The 11,255-nt window shown below is 33.3% G+C and overlaps 1 protein-coding gene across 1 annotated transcript in view; it reads left to right on the top strand.

Annotated features, from left to right (window-relative positions):
- Positions 1-2,410: 2,410 nt before the first annotated feature.
- Positions 2,411-11,255, top strand: part of LOC129744087 (protein disks lost) — an 819,210-nt gene continuing 810,365 nt past the window's right edge. Inside the window, exon 1 of the mRNA XM_055736446.1 lies at positions 2,411-2,924. Within this exon, the coding sequence (XP_055592421.1) occupies positions 2,838-2,924 (87 nt within the window). The 5' untranslated portion in view covers positions 2,411-2,837. The remainder of the gene's footprint in view (positions 2,925-11,255) is intronic.

The raw sequence follows: 11,255 nt of genomic DNA, 5'->3' as shown, positions 1-11,255 counted from the left end.
GCACCGTCGTTTATAGGTCTAACCTCTTTCAACTTTGCTTACCAGGCCGGAGCTCAACCGGAAGATTTTGTTTCGATTCTATGAATTATATTTGCAAAAATCAAGGCGAAATCTTTGTCTAAGCAATATCTTGAAGATTGGCAAAACTTCGTGTTTTACAAAAAATCAGAGCATCTGGCATCCCAGCTAGCCAGCATCCAGCCAAACAGCCAGCAGCAAATTTCGGCTGCGTTTCGCCACCTCCTCCGCATCCAACCCTCGTCTACTTTTTGCCAAAGTGAGACCACCATATCTAGATTCCATCATGGTCCAAACTAACGTATACACTCAAATCTCGATATTAAAAGTATGATCATAATCATGACTATTATAATATATTCGATTTCATAAAATCCAATAGTCCTTCTGCGAAACAACAAAATTCTAACGAGCCTCCTTCTTCCATCTCCTCCGTGCAAAGCGAATTAAATTATGAATGGATTTACCGATGTTCGTTTATTTTTTACCGAAAAAATTACCGAACAGTTTAACGATTTACACATGTTAGGATTTCGGTAAAAAAATTACCGAACTCGGTAATTTTCGTTTACTGTGTTCCTTTCTATGTAGGTACTCACTGGAAGAAGGGTGGTTTCTCAAATAATTCTCAAAATTTGGTTAAGTTGTGCAAAAATGCTCGAGTTGTGCAAAAAAATTTTATAGGAGTATCCCTCCTCCCTTCCTATATCTTCAATGGAAGTAGGGAGGGGTTTCAAATAATCATTAAACCATTTCTCGTATCACAGGCTCTCCCATGCCAAATTCGGTTCCGTTTGTTAGATTAGTTCTCAAGCTATGCAAAAAAATGTAAATATCTTCCCAATGGAAGAAGGGGGATGTCAAATAATCATAGAAGTATTTTGCGTATTCAGATACTTCCATACCAAATGTTGTTCTATTTGCTTAAACAGATTTAGAGTTTTTTTTTTAAATTGTAAAAAACCGTCCCCTTTTCCTATCTCCCAACTAACAGGGGAGGGATAACAAGGAATCCGTGAAACATTTATCGTACCCAAATACCATCCCATGCCAAATTCGGTTTCATTTGCTTGATTTGTTTTTGAGTTATGTAACAAATTCTAAGAGAGTCCACCTCCCCCCTCGCTATTTCCATATTGGAAAGATGAAGGGGTCTCAAATAATCGTTGAAATATTTCTTGTAAAGCCTAGTCCACACTAGGCAACATGAACTGCGATTTTTGTTATGAGACGAACTTTGTTGTCTGTTGTTGTTGTTGGAAACCTGAGACGGTCTCAGTGTCGAAGAAAATGGGAGACGCTGAGACCGTCTCGAGACGAACCGTCTCCTAGTGTGGACTAGGCTTAAGCAAATACTCTCCCATGTCAAATTTGCTACCATTTGCTTCATTGGTTCTCGAGTTATGTAAACATTTGCCTTTTGTTTGTTTGAGTTATTTCTCAAACCATAATAGGAACCTTCCACGGCCTCCAATAAGCAAATCGGTTAGTAGGTTCTGAGTCTATAGGGACAGCCAGGTAGACAAACAGAAATACATTTTTATACACACAGTAAACGGAAATTACCAATTTCGGTAATTTTTTTACCGAAATCCTAACATGTGTAAATCGTTAAACTGTTCGGTATTTCTTTCGATAAAAAATAAACGAACATCGGTAAATCGAATCTTCATTTACCGATGTTCGTTTATTTTTTACCGAAAGAAATACCGAACAGTTTAACGATTTACACATGTAAGGATTTCGGTAAAAAAAATTACCGAACTCGGTAATTTTCGTAAATTTCGTAATTCGGTAATCAAAAGAAAAAAGACAAATTTTCATGACAGAGTTGAATATAGATTTGTTGGGGTGCAGACGTTTAGAAAAGAGTAAAAGAATCTTAGCAATCCTGTCTTTTAACAAAAATTATCAAAGCAGGTGTCGGTTCGTAGATCTTCCTTTTCGTTCAAATCCGTAGACCCGTCAAGACGTGGAAGCATTTAAGTAGCTCTAGAAATTTGCCAAGATATCAAATAAAAAACATTTCTAAGTTAAAGGTAATTTTATGATAGTTTATTATAGATTAGAGTTGAAATCAGTGTTTCCATTCGCAGAATAAAACCAATGTCTCAGAAAAATTATGATTTGCAGTTGTTAGGAATATCCACGGAAACCGATTTTTTCCCCCAAACGATTTACCGACAAAATGCAACGCGGATTTCACAGCTGCCGGTTTTCAACCGTCAACCACGTGGTTTAAGAAACCTGTTTGCAGAGAAGATTCTTCTTCGCGCTAGCGGGTCGCTCACGCGTAGCTCACCAGATGAGTTCCCTAGCTTCGGTTGTGTTAGTGCCGGAATCGAACCACCACTGCCGGGCAAAGCGAAGAAGAACAGCAAAATCTAGCAAAATCAGCTGTCAAAGTAGTGCGAAAGTCGGTTGTTTTTCTCCGGACGCGATTTATTCGTTTTGTTTATTTCGTCGCGAGTGGAACAAAATTTACGACATTTCGGTCAAATTTTCTCGCTGTTTTAATGAACATTCGCCGGTTGTAGTTGTTAAACAATTGTCGTTTGGAGCGGTTTCGAAATTCGCGTGTGCTGCCGGTTTCCGCAATCTTCGTCGGGTTGTACGATTGTTTACTCCAGTGGTGCAAATCCTGTTAATTCGTGTCGGTTGGAAAAAAGTTTACGGTTGATGATTAAAGCTCAATGTTATGTTGATTCATTTTTTGAAAAGTTTACAAGGTTTGATTTAAAAGTTCAGTTTTGTGAACCAGTGATTCTTATTTAAAGTTACGCGTCAGTGAGTATTTTTGTTCTTTGAGAGTGAGTAAAATGGCTGAGCAGCTATTGGAGGCCGCTTTGGCTGCCAAATTCGAGTCGGAGGAGGAATTTCCAAGCTGGTTTCTTCAACAATTTAAGGTAATTGAGAAACTTATGAAGATATTTAATTATGTTTTTGATAACGCTACAATTTCGTTAACAACAAAACAAAACATTCCTTCGCACGTTTCAAGAAATTGCAATTTCTGAAGTGCTTGTGTTGGTGTCGTTCGCGACCGGTTTGAGTTCTCGTGAGATCTTTGTTATGGTCGGGCCCGTTTACACTCGAAACCACACTGAATGTTTTATGCTTTTGTCTATTCGAGTAAAATATGAGTAAATTTAACGTTAAATCCGTTCAAACTGGTTTATAATTGATATCTTTTCATCATATTTGGATAATTTCAAGTCAAAGATTGTGTATTTTAATAAATTTTAAAACTGATAGTTAATACCGACGTCAACAATGCTATTATTAAATGCAGAACAAATGTAATTGAGATAAAGTTCTGCACATAAAATTATTTTCTGTTGAAAGACGCATTTAAATGTTCAAAATCTTCTCTCGACTGTCTCTTGTCAATTACTTGACTAAATTTGGTGTAACGTTCTAGCTGCTGTTGCTTGCTGATCTAACTGTTAAGATATTTTTAGTAAAAATAAATAATTATTTTCTCGGTGTATCAGCTTTAAAAATAAGCCCCGTTTACATTCCAGAAGAAATTACACACTCGTTTTTCTTTATCATTCTATGATTCTAAAACAATAATACATTTTTGGTTATTGATGCGGCGTTGGCGAAGTGAATACTTTTTTTTTTATTTTTATTAGTTTTATTTCGTAACATCCTGATTGGCTTTATCATGGATTCTGGAGTTCCGAATAATTATCCGGCTATGTTCAGCATCGCTTACTGAACACAGTCACTAATTAAACTGAATAAGCTTTGCAATTCTCAAAATTCTGAGGCAGAGGTATGGGATGACTCATCCAATAGGATGAAAACTGCCGAAAAAAAAACACATAATTCTGAAATTTGAAAAATTTAAATTGCAAGATTGGAAATGCCCAAAGTAATTTCAAAATGCTATTTGTAAAATATGTTGTAAGTTTTTATTCGTTCAATTGAACTCTCTGTCTCATTCTACAAAAAAAAAAAAAAAAAAATGATAGAAAAGTTAATGTAGTTAGATCAACTCTTTCTCATTTTAACGATTTAACTTATTTATTCACTTGTTGCTGGTTTTACATTATCCTCAGTGAAAGTTATCAATTGTAATTTGTAATTTATTTACTTAAACGCAGCCTGTCGGTTACAATTAACTATCAGTTCAGGTTAAGGAAATCACTTGTGTCACAAAACGCGTGGAATATTATCAATTAAGAACAATTTTATTAGAACCGAAGCTGAACAAATAAAATTAAATTCATTGATCGAAACTATTGTCCCTGACGTCATCAAGCGCCAATCAACCGATTTGGCACGGCGGTCGTGCGCCGATTTTATGGCTGTTTTACACAATGTTTGTTACAACCTCCTTGGTTCTTGCCAGCCAGCCAGCTAGAGCTCCGCAGGGACCAGGAACAATAATAATGCGGGAGACATTTGTCACCACAGAAGGCAAATCCATCCATTCGCTAACCGGGGCCGCCCGGGAACTTGAGCGCACGAACAGCAGTTGTAATTGTGTCGTAAAACAAAAACCGAAAGTAAATTCTACGCCTCCGCAGACACTAAATAAAATATGTAAGGGAACGGGTGTATCGTGGCTCGCCGAAAGTAGTAGATTAAGGCTAAGCGCATGATGGAGCAGGAAACGAAAAGTTACGATGTCGTGTGTCAGCTGGCTGTAAGCTTGTTGCGAAAACCTAAACCGGAGTGACTGCCCGGGAACACGTCAAATTCGATAACAGTCGCTGTCTAATTCGGGGATAGCGGAAAAATATTAATGCGGGTTAGGATTATCTGTGGGAATGAAATACAGTTTGGTGGATCCTTCCTTCGGGTTCAAGGTCAAAGGCATTTCCGGCAAATAACAAACGATGAGTTAGATTTTTTTTTGGTTCAACCTGGATGAATTGTTTTCAATTTTAAGCACATACAAAAAATCTTCAAAAACTTGTGTACAATTTCAACAGCTCTCGTTAAGCCGTTGAAAACTGACGAAAAAACAGCGCCATCTACAGCTTGATTTGTAACTTTTCAACGGGGCAATATTTCTAGAAAGCACTCTCGAATGTATCAATTTTTTGAAAGGGCGAGATAACAAACATTTTTTAACGAAGCATTTTCTTAGATTATTCCGTTTCTTTTCTTCTATTCTGCTAAATTTGGATTGTTTGACAAAATGTTCAGATAACATATAAATAATCATTACAAATATCATTACAAATATTATTCCGATTATTACAATATTACTCCGATATGAATTATTCTTCAAAAAACTTATTTCAGTCTCAATTTTATATTGTGTTTCTTGTTTTTTTTTTATGCTCAACATCACATTCAAAAAAGTTTTGATAAATTACAAGAGTCCATAAAATTGACATTCCTCCTAGGCGCAAACAAATAATATGCAATTTATCTATCAGTTTTTGTTAGCGCTGATGTGGTCTAGTGGAGAGGCTGGTGCGAGTCTGGTAACCCAGGCGTACTGGGTTCGATTTCCGGTATCGGCAAGAAAAACTTTTGGGTTCGAATGCCATAAGTTGCCCGATCAGAAGAGAAAAACTAAATTATATCAAGATGAGATATTTTGATATTCAATTTTTTCCTATCTGGATGAGTTATAATTTAGTACTCGTAGGATGTTAAAATATCTCAAATTATATCAAAAAATCTATACGATCATAGCTAAATTATATCAGTTTTTGATATGCTCCTATCAAGATTATATCTCGTTCAGATAGCATAGTTTGATATTGAACAGAACAAATTATATCAAAATTATAACTTATCAAGATATGAGTGCTTCGAGAAAATTTTCTAGTGGAAGATCAATAAACCACATTATTCGATAAAACCATGCCCCATTTTTGGTTTCCCAAAAATTTGATTCAATTTTATGAATCTGTTGAGCGAAACTCGTTAATGTAAGGTTTGAGCCGTTGACTTCGATGTCCGTGCTTCAGAAAAAGTTGAACGTATATCAAAATAAGATATAATCATTTTATTTTAGCACAATCCGAAAAAAATCTTGATCAATGAATATGAGCTCAGCCCCATTCAAGTTTGTCAATCAGAATAAGATATAATTCAGATTGGAGAAACTTAAAATCGAAAATTTGGAGTACTTAATTATAACTGAATCCAATGTAAATATCTTGGTGAGATACGTTTGAGTTATTATTTTGATATGCTCTCCTGATCGGGTGCCGACAGGGGAGATGCTTGGGGAGTAAGTAGAGGCCAGTCTCGAACCCACCCTTGTCCTTCCTCCAAGTGGTATCAGGAGGGGTTGGTTTAATATGCATTCTGTCCATATCCAGCCGGAGTGGATATAATGAAGCGCACGATGGTCTAACCAACGTCTCATGATCGCTTACTATTCTACGCTGCCTACTCTAAACTTAAAAAAAAATTCTTCTCCAAACAATCTCTAACTTTCATTTCCAGCGTCAGCTCCCCGAGCTATATAAACGCCTCAAAAAAAATTATCTATCAGTATTTGTTATTTAAATAACTTTGGAAAATAGGTTCAAATCAGTCAAGAAATTCTTGCACTTAAAAAAAAAACTTTATAACAAAACATAACATTTTAAGATAAAGTTGTGAATCCATGATCAACTTTTCTCAAGACTTCAAGTATTTTGAGTTCTGCAAAAAAAAGTAATAGAAGTTGTCTATTTGTTTAGTTTTCCCCATCTAACGAATTTTTGAAGAAGTTTTAATCCAAATTGAATTTTAGATAATTTTTGAAGCATAACTCTAATCGTTTTTAATGAAATCAAGTTTTTTTTAGTGTTTCTGCAATAATGTCAGAATTACTTGTAATGATATCTTTCCAAATTTGTGAAAACTATACGATTTTACTTTTTAAGATAATGTATAATCATCAACGAAATATTATTAAATTGATTTCACTTAAAACCTGCACATTTTAAAACTTATAAACTTCATATAAAAAAAATTAAAGACGATAGACCAAATTTCCAAAAAAAAATATTCAATTTCAAGACGCTAAAATCTACCAAATCAAACATTAAAACATTGATGAAATCCTTCTTAAATGTTAAAAAACTTCTCCTTTCCATCTTCATATTTTGAATTATTTTCCAAATACATTGACTGAATTTTTCAGTGCGTCTTTTTATTTTCAAATGAATTTGCCAGATTAAAAGGTATTTTTTTTAAATTTTTCGTAGTTTGTCTTTGTTTTTCAATTCTGATTTTTTGTGATCAGAAATTTTAAATGAGAAAAACATAGTTTCTGCCTTCTGGTTTTTCCAGGACTCAATATTTCAAAGTTCCAAAGTGACAAAATCTACACAGCTTGAAATTTTGAACTTTAAAACCTGCGATTGAAAATTTAAAAACGTTTCATTTTTTTATTTTATAAAATCATGTTTTTTCAATCGATCATGATTTTTCAATTAATCTTTAAAAGCTTGAAAAATGATTCAAAGAAGCAACTTTTAAATATTATTACAAAAAAATAATGAAATTTGTATTTGCTTTGTGCTTTCAATATTTACAACAAAACTTGGAATTCGTTATTTATACTTGACGTGACGTGACATGTAGGGGAGATAAGGTCATAATGGCCACCTTAAGGAAAACGCTTATTTAACCATAAAAACAGCTATAAAATGCGAATAACATCATTGTTTCGTGTTCAAACACTAAAATAGTCTATTTCCTAATTGACTGAAACTTGAATAACTAGATAAAAACGTTTAAAAAATACTTTTTAAAAAATTTAGCCAAAAGCTGAAAACCAGTCACTATAAAGAGGGGCATAACGAGAACCCCCCCCCCCCCCCTGCGGCAGTATAAGCACCATTAATCGGGGCACGATGAGCGTTTTCTGCCGGTGCTCAAAAATTATAGTATTGTAGAAAAAGGTATGATCTCTAACTTTGATCACTGGCACTCTCGAAATAATATTAAATATTTTCTTCTTTTTATCAAATGTTATCCAATCAACTACTACATCATCATCAACACATTTCAAATCGGGTAATTTTGCAATCAACCCTTAAATTGAAAATGAAGAGAATCAATGCTAAGATCAAGGCTGCTAAATATCAGTCAATTTCGTTCGATCCTGACTAGCGGCTAGTAGTCAATGTCAGCAAAAGAATATCAAAGTCGCCTACGAATTGAATGACCAAGCAACAAACTCTGTCAGGCAGCAATGACAATGTGGCATGGCTAAGGTTGCCAGAATTTTTTCAGCACGTATCGGGCTGGACAAACCGGGCAATTTTTATTTTAAAAATTGGCAAAATCCGGGCATTCGATTTCAAATTGACGACCATAGATCCGGGCAATATCCGGGCAAATTTTATCGAAACTCAGAAATTCCTCAACAAAAATCAAGAAAAAAATTAAAGAATATATATATTTTTCATCAAAACTCATCGATAGATTTTGAACCGTATTCTAGGCTTCCAAAAACCTTTATGATTATTTTTATAAAACTTGCTCAAAAACTTGCGTTTTGGAGGTATTTATTGTTTTTTTTTGTTTGATTTGCCAAATAAAGTGAATAAATCCGGGCAAAATTCGGCATTTTTCAATGAAATTCGGGCAACCGTGCCGGACCTGTTCTTTAATGTAGTATTAAATATCCGAGCAAACCCGGATAAAACCGGGCAATCTGACAACCTTAGGCATGGCATTGTTGTACTCCTCTCGCATCACGCACACAGTTATCTTTCTTTATATAATTTTTTGATTTTGTTGGGAGGGATTTTACATTACTTGTAGCCATAGAAATTAAAAAGTCGCAGCAATCAAGATTTTGATAATTTAACTTGGTCATGACATTGTTATCTTCTGTCGCTGACCAAACTTTAGTATCGCATGACCTTATCAATATCGATTGAAATTTGTTGTCTGACACTGACCATTGGCAGCTCTGGTTAATGCGAATAATAAATAACAATTAGGTATTATCATTTTCCTAAAAAATTGTAATCATGGATAATGTTTTACTTGATCTTTCTTTTTTTAGGAATACAGATAATTTTTTAAATCTGTTTTTAAGAAATAAGAATTTCAAACTTGAAAAATTAGACTACCAAGAATTTATTTTGAAGTACATCTCTAGTTCAGAATAAGGAACATCATTTAAAAAAATAACAATGACTGATCTGATACAAAGACCTATTGAGTCCTAAAGTTCATTCATATCATCATGGTGAAAAATATTTGCAGAATTTATTACCCATAGTCGTTTATTTCAGGGTGGGAAACCAATCGGGAATACCGAGGAAAAATCGGAATTTTAATTTCTTGAGTACAATGCGGGGAAAAGTTGAGAATTTCTTAAAAATCGTAATCGCATACATTTTAGGACCCTGAGCTGTTCCAGTTCCTGTTTAAAAATATTTAAAATGTACGTGTTTTAAATTAACGAAACGTCGTAGAAAAATACCTCGAGAATAAACTTTTATTTGAAAGATTGATTTAAGATAATTTACTTTTGATTTCAGCGAAGTTTGAATACGTTAAGTTTTGGTAAATAACTTTTATGGCGGTAATTTATAGAAAAATTTTACAATAATTTTAATGGTACAACATCCATAGAGCACTTTCTTTACTAATCTCTGAAAAAAAGACCTAAAGCATGGATGAAGAGATAAGTTGTTTTTATTTTATTTTTTGTTAACAAATAATTTTTTAAGGCATATTGAACTCATAGTTTTTTGTGAGTATTATCTTCACTTGTGTTGTGTTAGTAAGAAAGGGAGCTGTAATCGTTGCCGCGAATCAACTGTTATAAGAAATAAGTGAAAGCGATTAAAATTTATGATGTTTTAAACTTCATCATGAGCTCATTTTCATTTAAAAAAAGGTTGTGCTGAACCCTAATTTAAAAAAAATGAGCAACCATGCAACACTAATATTTGGAATGGAGAACAATCTTGAAGAGTCCGAACAAAACATCAAATGAATTCGTTTGAACAAATTAAGTTGAAATGTTAATAAAATGGAAAAAGATATTTAGTATTCATCCAGTACTTACTCACCTGAAATGAATCAATTTTCTTGAAAAATATCATTTTTCAAAGGTCATATTATCAAATTTTGTTTTTAAATAATTTGAATAATGAGGTTTTTTTCACGTTACTTTATTTGTTTTTGGCTATTCCGAATTGAGTTCACGGTACCTTTATAAAAATCGCAATGTTCAGCAGTTGCTGCACGTTTTCATTATAATCATACTCAAATTAAAAAAATGCGGAAACAAAAAAAATTGAATTGAGTTTCCACCATGTTATAAGGTTCATTGAAAGTTATGGTGAAATAAGATACCAGGTTTCAAAATGATTTGAGTATACATTCTGCTCTTTCACTTGTTACCACATTCTTCATAAGATAAAAAAAAAGTGTTAAAAATAACATTGGATAATTCGAAATTTTATTCATTAAAAATGTATCCCCCAAACCAGAATTTTAAAAGCATATTTCACTCGAAAATTATTTTTATAATTTGGATTAAGTTTTCAAATGTAAAGTTCGAATAGATATTTACGACTAAACACCCAGGTTCTTAAAACGTATTTAAAAAAAATAATTTAAAAGTTTTCCAACCAAAAAACCTATTTCATTTTTTAGGTTAGAAATCGAAACACTTTTTACAATGCTTAGAAGAATAAGACTCAGCGGAATATGTTGTCAGAGTTGCAGAAGAAAAACTAAATTTTTTCTCAGCTGTAGCAATTATCATCAAACTTGAACTGTGGCTAAGCATAAGAAATTAAAATCATAATTCGAATTATGAATCCGAACTTTAAATTAAGTTTTGATTTATACATCAGTTACTCAATCCGGAATTCTTCAAATATATTAAAAATTCCAGAATTCAGAAGTCAAAGCTCAATAGTAAAATTTTGGAAAGACTGGAAAGAGTGTAACAATTTTTGACAAGATTTCGTAGGGTAAAGTGAGGGCTCTAGTTAGCTTGCTTATCCTTTTTTGTTTCATTCTGTATATACTGCAATTTTTTGTAGAAATTCCAACGAACATAATTGTAATATGAACTTTTTTCAACTTATAATTCATTTACTGAAAATTTACGCTAAAATTCTATAAAAATGGCTATTTTGTTGGTAAAAAAATCTGATAAACAAATCTCTTTATGTATGTTAAAATTAAAAAAAAAATCAATAAATCTCAATCGGGAAAACCAGCTATTTATAAATGGAAACTCGCTGGCTACCCTTATACCAAAGAAATATTTTACAAAATAGGATCGTTTT

The sequence above is a fragment of the Uranotaenia lowii genome, chromosome 2 (genome assembly GCF_029784155.1).
Source record: "Uranotaenia lowii strain MFRU-FL chromosome 2, ASM2978415v1, whole genome shotgun sequence".
NCBI lineage: Eukaryota > Metazoa > Arthropoda > Insecta > Diptera > Culicidae > Uranotaenia > Uranotaenia lowii.
Note: the sequence above shows the minus strand (reverse complement) of the source record. Positions and strands in the feature narration are given on the sequence as shown.